The sequence below is a fragment of the Leuciscus leuciscus genome (assembly GCF_965113295.1).
Source record: "Leuciscus leuciscus genome assembly, chromosome: 16".
Classification (NCBI taxonomy): domain Eukaryota; kingdom Metazoa; phylum Chordata; class Actinopteri; order Cypriniformes; family Leuciscidae; genus Leuciscus; species Leuciscus leuciscus.
In genome coordinates this window covers 1,327,501-1,340,099 of record NC_138740.1, presented here as the reverse complement: position 1 = coordinate 1,340,099, position 12,599 = coordinate 1,327,501, and the positions used below count along the sequence as shown (strand labels likewise).

At 39.2% G+C, this 12,599-nt stretch overlaps 1 protein-coding gene across 2 annotated transcripts in view; it reads right to left on the bottom strand.

Moving 5' to 3' along the window:
• Window positions 1-2,802: 2,802 nt before the first annotated feature.
• Window positions 2,803-12,599, bottom strand: part of LOC309477935 (uncharacterized protein) — an 11,297-nt gene continuing 1,500 nt past the window's right edge. For both annotated transcript variants that reach the window (XM_082141451.1, XM_082141452.1), the window contains exons 2-5: window positions 11,923-12,053; window positions 5,481-9,496; window positions 5,237-5,380; window positions 2,803-3,906 (exon numbers count right to left, since the gene is read on the bottom strand). In XM_082141451.1, coding sequence (XP_081997577.1) covers window positions 8,829-9,496; window positions 11,923-11,995 — 741 coding nt within the window. In that variant the 5' untranslated portion in view covers window positions 11,996-12,053 and the 3' untranslated portion in view covers window positions 2,803-3,906; window positions 5,237-5,380; window positions 5,481-8,828. The remainder of the gene's footprint in view (window positions 3,907-5,236; window positions 5,381-5,480; window positions 9,497-11,922; window positions 12,054-12,599) is intronic.

Here is a 12,599-nt window from a genome sequence, read left to right as displayed (position 1 = left end):
TATTATTAGCATAAGAGTGAAATAATATCTTTCAGGGGAAGTACAAGGAGAAAAGCAGAGGACCTAATACCGAGCCCTGTGGCACTCCATACTTGGTTTTAATGAGACGTCTCTTCATTTACATCAGGGCTGGGCATCTCTGGCCCACTCAGATCCACTTTGCAGAATTACAGTGTTGCTGAAAACTGTCTTTTAGTTAATATAATTTATTGTATTACACTTGTCTTCCTTGTATTGATAATACAGAATAGTTTTATATCTCTCAAATCCTTCAGATTGGTCAGGTGGCATTCTTCCTTCAATCTGCATAATTTCAATTTGTTCAACAATCTTTGATTGTTTTTGTAATTTCATGGTGAAATTCCTGACTAGTGAGGGAAATGGAGTAAGATTTCTTCTGGCACTTTCACACTCACCTTAAGAAGTTTGGCCAAAACTCACAATATTAATTTGGTACCACTTGTGAAACTACATACATAACAGCTGTCTTGTGTGAGAAAAAGTAAAATCATTTACAGCATAAAGGATCTAACATTCATGTTGTTGGTTAATAATATTTATGTGGTTTTTTTTATGTTTATTGCTTTGTGCCAGTAAACCTGGGTTAAATTGTATTTGTTTTTGTTTTTTTTTGCCTTAGACCAGATGGCGTTGAAAGAGGAGAGTCAAGAACTGAATGAAATTCAAAATCATGAATTCATTACTGGAGAAAAGTCATTTAGTTGCTCACAGACTGAAAAGACTTCACGAGCAAGAGCTCAAAAGGCCGCAAATATACGCTATCTTACCTGCCAACAGTGTGGAAAAAGTTTCAACAGAAAAGCAAACCTTAATTCTCACATGAGAATTCACACTGGAGAGAGGCCTTACACTTGCCCTCAATGTGGAAGAAGTTTCACTCAAAAAGTAATCCTTAACAGGCACATTAGAATTCACTCTGGAGAAAAGCCTTTCTCCTGCAAACTGTGTGGACACAGTTTCATCCGAAAAGGATGCCTTAAAAGCCACATGGCAATTCATACTGGAGAGAAGCCTTTCATCTGCAATCTGTGTGGAAATAGTTTCATTCGGAAAGGAAGCCTTGAAAGCCACATGAGAATTCATACTGGAGAGAAGCCTTTCTCATGCCATCAATGTGGAAGGAGTTTTACGCACAAATCAAGTTTTAATGCCCACATGAGAATTCACACTGGAGAAAAGCCTTACATATGCCCTCAGTGTGGCAGGAGTTTCACTCATAAAGGAAACCTTAAAAAACACACGAAAGTTCACACTGGAGAAAAGCCTTTCACCTGCCAACACTGTGGAAGTGGCTTCACTCATAAAGGAAACCTTAAAAAGCACGAGAACATTCACACTGGAGAGAAGCCGTTTGCATGTGGTCAGTGTGGAAAGCGTTTCGGACATAAAGTATCTCTTATTTCTCACGTGAAGATTCACATGTTGTAACCAATGTAATAAAAAATATACAGTATATTGCCATCACATATACAGATACACATGAAAAGTAATGCTTATGCGAGAACCTATTTTAGTAGTTTGTATAGAAAGTGTTTAGAATGGCACTAGAAAATGCATATTTGTGAAATTGCGTTCATGCAATTCTCTACGTTCTCTAACATTATATATCTTTTAAATGATCAAAGATACACATAGGAGATGTTAAATTCCTTGTGCTAGATAGGGGACTTCCAGGAGTAGGCTAACAATTGACAAATAACCATTGAACTAACTTACTTACGCAACTTACACAACCTCATGCCTCAGCTGAATTCAACATGACCACTTCTTTCTCACTTGACAGTCTCTCTTGCCACAGTTTAAAAAAATGTAGTGGTTGCGGTAAACGGCCTCTAATTTTGAATGTATGAAGAAGTCCCTCCATTCAATATATAGCTTATTGACACCTCGGAATCAAAATATTAGTTGAACTTTTGTCTTACAGTGAAATGCTACAATGTAAGTTAAAGGTTATACATCAAATGATATAAACTATAAAATGCAATCAAGTAATGTGGTGCAATATTCATTATTTCATTTCATGAGAGCGACTGGTTCCTCTCTGGCTGCTAAGTGGTTTGCGATTGTAGCTCTGTTTTGTCATTTAAACTGCTAAATCACTATATATATGATATATATTACGTTAATCTTACATTGCTAGCTTTTCATTTAAATTGCTATTGCTAGCACAACGTGTTAGTATTTTGCTAGCATTTTAACTTGTCATTCATGCTTACCATCTCTTTTCTATCTTTTGCGAGCCTATCAAACACTGTGGTAAGTAGAAATCACTGCTTGCCACGTTTAGCGTAGCTTGTGTTAATTTGCAAGTACGATGTCAGGCACTGTAATTTGCTCTGGCCCCCATTCGCAGGAGTGATGAGATACTTAGTAGATTGTCCTCACTCAATGGCTGGTTGTCTAAGTGGTGTCCGCAAAATAATATATAATTCATAGACAATTGGAAAAGTTTTTGGGGCAGACCTGACCTGTTGGAAAGAGATGGTATTCATCCCTCCTGGGATGGTGCTGCTCTTCTCTCTAGTAATATGGCACATAGTCTTAGAGCTCAAACATGACAATCTGGGGCTCAGGTCAGGAAGCAGACAGACTGGCTTAGCCGACCGTCTGCTAGCTGTCTCGCGTCACCAAGGTCAGATAAATCCCATCACATAGAGCCTCTTTCACCTAGCTATCATCATATAGAGACTGTGTCTGTTCCCCGAATTAGGACATACAAAACACTCCCAAACCCATCTAAGGGTAAAATGTTCAACAAATGAAAATCAGATGTAATACAGATGAACAAATGATAAAGCTTGTTTTCCTGAATATTAGATATTAGATAGAGAGTCACTTTACAGATAAGAATAGAAATTAAGACAGAAGAGAGGGAAGGAGACAGTAGATCATTAGTCAGTAAGTCTGATGTGTGAGCAATCAAAATAGAGGTGGCCATGAAGTAGGCACATGTGTTATTAGCATAAATGAAGCTGATACATTTAAGGCAGAGGGAATCTGAATGCCAGGTAAGGGTGATATAGATCTCTAACATTATATATGTTTTAAATGATCAAAAAGATACACATAGGAGATGTTAAAATCCTTGTGCTAGATAGGGGACTTCCAGGAGTAGGCTAACAATTGACAAATAACCATTGAACTAACTTACTTACGCAACTTACACAACCAAGGGAACTAACAAAAGGCAAACATAAAAGTTGCTTAGTAAAATGACAGTTGGTCAACAGGGTCACAAGTGCCTCAACTGTGTGGCCTTTTCTTCTATCATTTTGTCCACTTGGAGCAGTTCAGCTTTTTTGTCCTTGTGTCTTCTTCGAAGAGAGTTGGATTTTGTAATGAGCTCAGCCATCTTTGTTCCTGGCTTTCCCTCGACCATCTCTGCAAACTTGTCAGCATCAACTTCAAGTGAATCACACACAACATTGAGTACCCGCCGCTGGTTCCGGAGGTCCTCCAACTCTTTCTCTGCTGCTTTCCTCTTTAGCTCTTGTGTGGCACTCTCCTTCTTTTTTCATTCATTTTCCAGGTATAGCCTGTACTGTGACCTCGCTGAAGCAGCAGAGGCCAGGAGCTCCTTGGTCAAAGGAACTTTAAGAATGCCACCACAGCTCATTACCTTATCGCAGATTAATCTGAGGGCTTTGAGAGATTCCTCAAGCAGGTTGCATGTTTCTACCTCCTTGTTCACTGAGAAGCCTCTCTCCACTGTGGCTTGTCCATGGGACGGGAGGAGAACACTTTGGCAGAACTTTAGCAGGTCAGGGTGGGACGTGCAGAGTTTGGAGTGGAGAAAGACACCCAGACGCTGCCTCAGGGGTTGAAAGGACACTTCTCTGCCCTCAACAGAGAGAAAGGATGTGAATTGCTGAATGATGACATCACCTACAATATTGAAAGGAAAATTAAGATATATTCATGTCACTAATACATTCCAGTCAACTGCTTCATCATCCATTTAACAAAGTACATACACCACAGATACACATAACAGTATCTATATAGAGAGCTATGAGTGCATAGATTTTTTCCAGATCTTAATAGTTTAATTTGGTAAAAACAAGACACTTTCACACCTCTCAGAGTAAAAAGGCAGAAACCACAAATGAGATTCCTAGCACAAGACCCTAATCAATTTGAATAACCTATCCACTTCTACTGTCTCTATACAATATTTTCTTACCACCTGCCAGCTGCTTTCCCTGGATGAATATGTGCACTAAATTCTTCATCTGATTGATGCACCACTCAGGGTCCCTGTTCATCCTTGCAGGATCCAAACAGGCAATCTGCCTAACCACAGGGAATTTTAAGGGGCATTTGTCCTGCAGTTTTTTAACAACCTTCAGAACAAAGAGTTCCCCTATCTTGTTTCCTGGTTTGCGCTGTTACGACCCTATGATTTGTATTTTGTTATATCTCTGTTGTTTTGTGAGTCTCTGTGTGTGTCTGTCTAGGAACGCCATCTGATTGGTTCCTGCAAGCTGACTGATGCCTTGTCCCGATTGGTGCAGAGTACTTTAAAAGACACGTCATCACTTCCTCTACAGAGAGATCTTGTGTTTGAGCAGAGAGTGTTAAGAGTATTTTCAGAGTTTGAGAGTATTTGAGACTGAGTATTGTTTGTTTGTTTGAATTGAAAGATGTTTGTATCTGAATATCTTTGTTGGTATATTTGACCCTTTGCCTGTTTCTGACACTGATTTGGACTGCCCTTTTCAGTTTGTTTGTCTGATTGTAAATATATTGTTAATACAGATTTTTTGGGGGAAAGTAGGGAGTCTGATGCCATTTTTGTTCATTGTAAACTGTTTGATCTCTGTTTTTGGTTAGGGAGTCAGGTTTACAGATTGTATTCTTCTTTTCTTTTCTTTTGGGTTAGGGTTTAGAGGTTTAATGACAAGGTTGTTTTGTTTGTTATTTTGGCCTAGTCAGCTCCTGAATCAAAAGTCCCAAATTAAGTAAATAAATGTACCTTTGTTCAAATACCCTGCATATGTCTGAGTCTTTCATGTTGCACCCTTTTCCCCTAGACGGGGTGTAACAGGCCAGAAGTGCCAATTAAGGAACATTAAGGAATTCACGTCAATGCTTAGAAAGGAAATGTTTGCATAACTTCTTATGATGATAATTGTAATACACTGAACAAATTATATTTGCTGGTTAATTTGTGCAGGCATCACAATTCACACATGCACAAAAAAATTAAAATTACCTTGATGGCAGATTTATCACCGAAGCCTATATCTAGACTTTTAAGGGAGACCCAGTTCTTCTCCTCAGAGATGTCCGTTTTGGTCAGCTGCAGGGGGGATCGGTCCTGTTGGAGTTCCCTTTTGATGAACCGCCGCAGTAAACTCTAATAATGACAACAATAGTTAGAAACCAAGCCACTCCTATCAATTAATACTGGTTAATCATTCAAATTAATTAATCAAAATCTTTACAGTGATAATCACCATCAGGAGCTCAGTTAGGTCTTTTGCGAAAAAAGGCAACACTGGCTCGTCTGTTTGGTATCTCTGTGAAAAGGGGTTAAAACTTATTGCAATTGCAAGGAAAAATTCCAGCTTTGGGATGATGAGAGGATCCCCTCGTGCTGCCAAGATGGCATCATATGAGCCCGTGCTGGGTTTTTGGACCCTCTTATCTTCTGCAGCATCCACATACTTTTGAAGCATGGGCCAAACCTCGATTGCTCTCTCTGCCACCGGAACATTCTCCACCCATCTATGGCCGCAGAAAGAGAGGGGAAAGCAAGAGGACCTGGTGAGGTTCGTGAAGTCCTCTCTCCGGGCGGGAACATTGTGGAAAAGAAAATGCATCGCTCGCAGGAGTTTTTCAAGTTGCCAGGCTGTAAAGCCTGCCTTCATGGCATTGTGGAGGGTATGAAGTCCACTGTGGAGGGTGTTGAAGTAAACTGCATTTAATATACAGACAGACAGTAATACATGCTTCAAATTGAAGATTTAGACAACCTTAGCCTATAATAGCATTATTATCCTAAAGTAAAACATGAGCCAAGTGTTGGGCTACATTTGACAGTGATAGATATGTCAGGACTGTTTTGTCAAAGTTAGATCATTGGTTCTCCAGCTGTGGTTCGCTATTGTCGGTACTCAGGATACGATTAAACATACAATAAAATAATTTAAACAAAATCCCTATAATTTATATTTGGCTTTATCAGAGCCATGCTCAACCTTCAGATTGAGCATATGCCCATCACAAGCCATGTGACTGTAGGTCAGTGTTAGTCACAATGGTGGTACTTGGAAAGCCAAATATTTTCTGAGGGGGGTACTCTGTGAAAAGTTTGAGAACCACTGGCCTAGATATTGAGCCAATTTGAGAGGTGGAGCATGACCCCATGGCCTGCCTGCTTGTGGCCTAGACTGGAGTTATTAATGACGTCTGTCATGCACCTGTTGACGATGCTGGTAGGACTACTGCTGGCAGTGGTTTGAATCAGGAGAGCAGTGGAAATTGAGGACAAAGCAGTGGAGGCTGAGGTCGGTGATGTAGCCGTAGCGCAGAACATTGATATGGGAAGCTGCTCGCTACGTCCGCACATCCTAGTTTGGTGGCTTTTTGATTCCATATGCGATTTGACCCCATTCACCCCCACCCAGGTTATATTAATCGTCTTCTTGCAGACGTGGCAATAAGCCTCTCGGCTGTTGTCAAGTACTGGCCTAAACCAGTCTTTAAATCTAGAATCCTCCAGCCAGAGGTCTGAAAACTTGCATTTCCCCATAATGTCTCTTAAATGACTGAAATTGAAGTGAACTCGTGAACAGGTTTGGCACGTCACATGATATCGCTCAGGTCCTACTCGCAACATATAAACAAATCCACGCGAATTTTAGAAGAAAGGCCTGCACTTAACACAAATTTAAACTCATAGGCCTAATTGGATGGGGATTAAAAAATGTAATACCTCTTCAGATGACATTTATTACTTTTTAATGCCCTTAATTTTGACTAATTTCATTTTCTACCTTTTACAACCCCACGGACACCCTGAATTAATAATATTTGCAGTATTAATCAGAGGTCTGTTTCAAGTATATTTCTTTTGAAGTGATGGTGCTTCATGTAACACTATCTAGTGTAAATGATAAATCCCGCTTGACATTAGTGCTGGCTACTGTATACAGGCCACCAGGACACCATACAGACTTTATTAAAGAATTTTCTGATTTTCTATCAGAGTTAGTACTGGCTGCAGATAAAGTACTAATTGTTGGTGATTTTAATATCCATGTAGATAATGAAAAAGACAAATTGGGATTGGCATTAAGAGACATTCTGAACTCTATTAGAGTTAGGCAACACGTGTCAGGACCCACTCATTGTAACCATACCTTAGACTTAATATTGTTTAAAATTATGTTGGCATTAGTGGAATTGCACTAGCATGGTTTAAATCATACTTATCTGACCGTTATCAGTTTGTAGCAGTAAATAAAGAGATGTCTTATCGATCACAAGTTCAGTATGGCGTACCACAAGGCTCAGTACTAGGACCGTTGCTGTTCACTCTGTACATGCTACCCTTAGGAGATATCATTAGGAAGCATGGCATTAGCTTTCACTGTTATGCTGATGATACTCAGCTCTATATTTCTTCACGCCCCGACGAAACTTACCAATTCACAAAATTAACGGAATGCATTGCTGATATAAAAAACTGGATGACTAGTATTTCCTACTACTTAATTCTGAGATTCTAATTATTGGACAAAAAACGTCCTCACGTAATAACCTAGAATACTGTCTAACACTTGATGGCTGCTCTGTCAAGTCTCCGTCGTCGGTTAGGAACCTGGGGTTGTGTGTGTGTGGGTGTGATCTTTGATACCAATCTTTCATTTGAAAGTCACGTGTCTAGTATCTGTAAAACCGCATTTTTCCATCTTAAAAATATATCTAAATTACGTCATATGCTCTCATTGACAAATGCGGAACAATTAGTTAATGCGTTCATGACCTCAAGGCTAGATTATTGTAATGCTCTACTGGGTGGTTGCCCTGCACGCTTAATAAACAAACTACAGCTGGTCCAAAACACGGCCGCTCGAGTTCTTACCAGAACCAGGAAGAATGACCATATTAGCCCTGTTCTGTCAACACTAAACCTTGCCAGTGTTGACCGAGACCATGTCTACTAGAACAATCCCCTGTGAAGATCTCGTTGACACGACAGCCATCGGCACAGATGAGCAAAGACCACAAGAACCAGACAGGTCGTCTGCACAGACCCATGACCAGTTTCGTCTCCATACCAGCGTGATGAATCGGACTTCTGACCTGTAATGCTGCCTGAATCATAATCAAACACTGCGTCTGTTTGTTGGCCAGAGAACTGAGTGACTGAACCTGGTTATTCTCAAGGTTTTTTTGAACTGTCGCCTCTGGCTTGCTTAGTTGGGTACACTTAATATTCAGCAATATTACTGATTTGACTTGCACTGACACTATTGGATGAGAAATCAACTTAGCTAGATGATGATATCTGTTTTCTGCAGATCTGCTTTATAGCTGAACTCATTTCATAATTTAGGTACTTTACACATGTATTGAACCGAAATGAATCAACACTGAACTGATAAATAAAGGTGACTTGACCCTGAACTGAGCACTTTGTGCTACATTTATTCTTTCGGGGAGTGATAAACTCTTCGTTCTCTGCTAAAGGAAAACAAGAACGTTTGTAACATAACTTTCCAAGACAACAACAAGATTTTCCAGGACATTTTACATTCTCCAGGACTGAAACATTAGCCATCAATTTTCCAGGTTTGTCAGGACACGTGGGAAGCCTGTAAGGGGTTTTCTGTGTGAAACTGTGTCCACACTGAGTACATATGTTGGCATATCTGTTGGCAGGTCAGTGCGCTCTCTCCACTGTCCAGCTCTATGTCTGCATTAGCAATTTCTTCATGTGAGAAGTTCTTGCGACACAGTTTGCAGGTGAAAGCAGTCTCTGTGTGACGACTAATGTGGGTATAAAGGTTTTTTTTATGCCTGAAACTCTGTCCACACTGAGGGCATGTGTACGGTTTCTCTCCAGTGTGAACTCTCATGTGGACTGTCAGGTTTTGTTTTTGAGTGAAACGTTTCCCACACTGTTGGCAGGTGAAAGGCTTCTCTCCGGTGTGAACTCTCGTGTGGTCATTAAGGCTTCCTTTATGTGTAAAGCGTTTCCCACACTGAGGGCATGTGAAAGGCTTCTCTCCGGTGTGAGCTCTCATGTGGCTTTTAAGGCTTGCTTTCTCAGTGTAACTCTTCCCACACTGATCGCAGGAGAAGTGACTGCTAGAGTTGGTCTTCTGAGCTCTTTTTTGTGAGGAAGTCTTTTCAGTTTCTCTGGGCTTTACTCCTTTGATGAAATCACACTGTTTCTTCTCATAGTGATCTTGCTCTTCCATTTCAACTTGTACTTCACTCTCTTCTTTCAGCACCATCAGGTCTAAAGCCAAAGACAAATACACGTTAACACCAGTTTGACGTCACAAAGCAACAGACATCAAAAACCACAACATGCTTGCTAGATCCGATATGCACTGAGATGTGAAAGAGTTGTTCAGATCTATAATCTTAGAATTTCTTCTCAATACTGTTAACTATTTGCTTTCTTTAGGACACGTATTTGCATTTGTGGACAAGTATAAATGAAGACACGTCTCATCTAGCACAAGTATAGTGTGCCATGGGTCATTCCTATGTTCCCAGGGTCTAAAGATTTATAAAATGTGAGATTTATAAAATGACAAACACGTGAAAAAGGGTCCTATGCTCCCCGTATACATTTTATTACAGTGTGGGAACCGGGAAAAAAATTTTCCCCAAGTTCTGTATTTGCTTAACATGATTAGGGTTATGGGTTAGGGTTAGGGTTACATGTTTATAAAATTGATAGAGACCTGGAGAAATGAGTCATGACCTTTTAAAGTCCCCCTGTGGTAGAAAAATCTGGGTTTTAATGTAGTTTATGTGTCTATGTGGTGTTTTTAATCTGCTTTAAGACAAACCATGTGTAAGTTCATAAGTCGACAGCATTGCTGAGTATTTCCTCCTTAAAACTGCAGTGAACCAAAGACAGTCTCAAACACACACTTTGAAATCGCTGGTGTTTCTGACGTCACAAACTACCTTGTAACCAATCAGATCAACGTGTGATCGTCAACCAGTGGATTTCTGAGTGAGTGAGTGGAGGCAGGGCTCATTTGCATATTCATAGAACCGCGCATACTAAATGAGGCAAGGGTGTCGAGTTACATTCAAGCTATTTTAAGCCATGAAGACATTTTTTTTCAAGGAAAAATCATTTAGATATGTCATTTTGGGGATCAAAGATGAGTTTTACGAAGGAGTGTAACAATATATTGCAATACAAAAATGCAACAATATGTATCGTGGATAGTGAGTGACAAACTGTACTGTGGATAGTTCACCCAAACTGAAAATTAGTTTCAGAGTTTTAGTGTCAGTACTACATTAAACTGCTATATATAATGTTGAATATAATGTATAATAATGCAATGGGGGAATATTAGTGTGTCCTGATAATGCCAAATGTCTGATGTTACCAGTAAAAGTGTCCTGCACTATTTTAAATATATCTAGTCAGTGACAGAGATCAAGCATATTCATCTACAATAATTCAGTATTTTCAGCTTCAGAATCATGAATATTGTTATTCTGGTGTCTCTATTGTCCTGTGCTTTGGGTTTCAGCACCAAGTCCAAGACTATTCATTTACACACACAATGTAATATCAAATTTAACATTTTAATCAACAGTACAGTTTTTGTTAACCTATTACCATATGTCTTGGAGTATCGCAATAATATCGCATCGTGAGATCAGTATCGTGACATGAATCGAATCGTGACATGAGGGAATCGTTACACCCCTAGTTTTAAGGGATAAAATTATTGATTACAGGGAGACTTTAAAAAGTTTTCTTTATGTGTGTTTACAGACCACTGAACAGGGGAAAATAGGACCTTTTCATTTGTTCATTATGTGCCTTATAAATGTGGGGAACATAAGATTGCTCCGGCGTGCCACAGGGCTCAGTATTAGGTCCCCTGCTTTTCTCCTCGTATATGTATTATGCAGATGATACTCAGTTTTATATTTCCTCACAACCTAAAAAAAACTAGTGTTTTATTGATATTAGAGCAGAATCCACTGATCAATGAAAAAAGCCTTAATTAATAATATTGGAAACAATCATTATTGAATTTGATTATTAATAGGTTTGATATTGACAGGTTTCACAGACGCACGTGTTTATACTTCTGAGACGTAACATTTTACGCATATATTCTTACACACTAGCATCATCAAGTGCCAAGGACAGAGTTGCTTTCATTAAGGGGGAATCTACACAGTGTAATCTATAATATCAAAGATAAATGAACTGTATTTAATATTTAATTCAAATATGTTTTTGACTAAAATATTTAATTCTGATGAGACCGGTTGAGGTTTGTTGGTGTGTAGTTCTAAGATTGTTTATCGGCATAAACTGATAATACTTAAAGGTAATCGGCTTAGAAGGAACAAGAAACCTGGAGTATCCCTTTAATGTTACACAAAATAATTGTTTTGTTTAGGCTACATCTATATTGTTTTTTTCCTAATTCCTGTATTATAATGTGTGACATGTCATAATAATGAATGTCCAATGTCGAAGTAAAAGTTTCTCAGATGCTCTATTTGTCTGGTCATGTGATCTCCACACGAGGCGACCCGCTCCATGTCAAATAAAGCTGCTTTAATTAGGACACTCGTACGACAAACTTCAAAAACATCATTCATTTCTGTAGAGCTGGATATATAAATAAGGATCAAATGAGTGAGTTCAGCGTTGAGAATGAAACTAACCTGCTCGTTCCTCAGTTTGTTCTCGCTTCACTTCAATCCTCACGTCTTCACTCTCCTCTTTAATCAACGCCATCTTTATAACAGTGCGTCCCAGCTGCTTTCCCAGGAGGTCTTCTGTGTGTTTGGGCACTCTGTCATGTTGAAGATCAAAATTATTAACAGAAACAAAAATAAATCTCAATCAGTTCCCTAGTTGGTGCACTGGCTAGGGAGGGAGAGTTATAATTAATGGCCTTAAATACACAAATTATATACAAAATGTTAATTGCTGCAGTCTATTTAAAATGTTTAATTAATCTGAATAAAAATAAATAAAATAAAAACAGTTTGATTGAATGATTCAATGACTCACTCATAAATACTTCACTTGTTTCATTACTTGATGAATCAGCATTTTTAAAGCAGCACTCAGTAGCTTCGGGACTTCTTCGCTGTATTCTCGCTTTTTGCTCGCAGGTTTCTCTCTAGAGCTCCCCCCACAGCTTCGGAATAGATATTTGACAACACTGTTGTAAAAACTCGTTGATTCTCAGACACCAGAGGCTATAGATCAACGACATCAAAGCAGATGGGACATTCTTTAAAACGTCTTCTTCATTCGGGTTCGGACAGCGTGAGGGAGCGCAATAATGACAGCATTTTAGCAGATTTCTTTTGGCCGTAAAGCAATTGTTTAC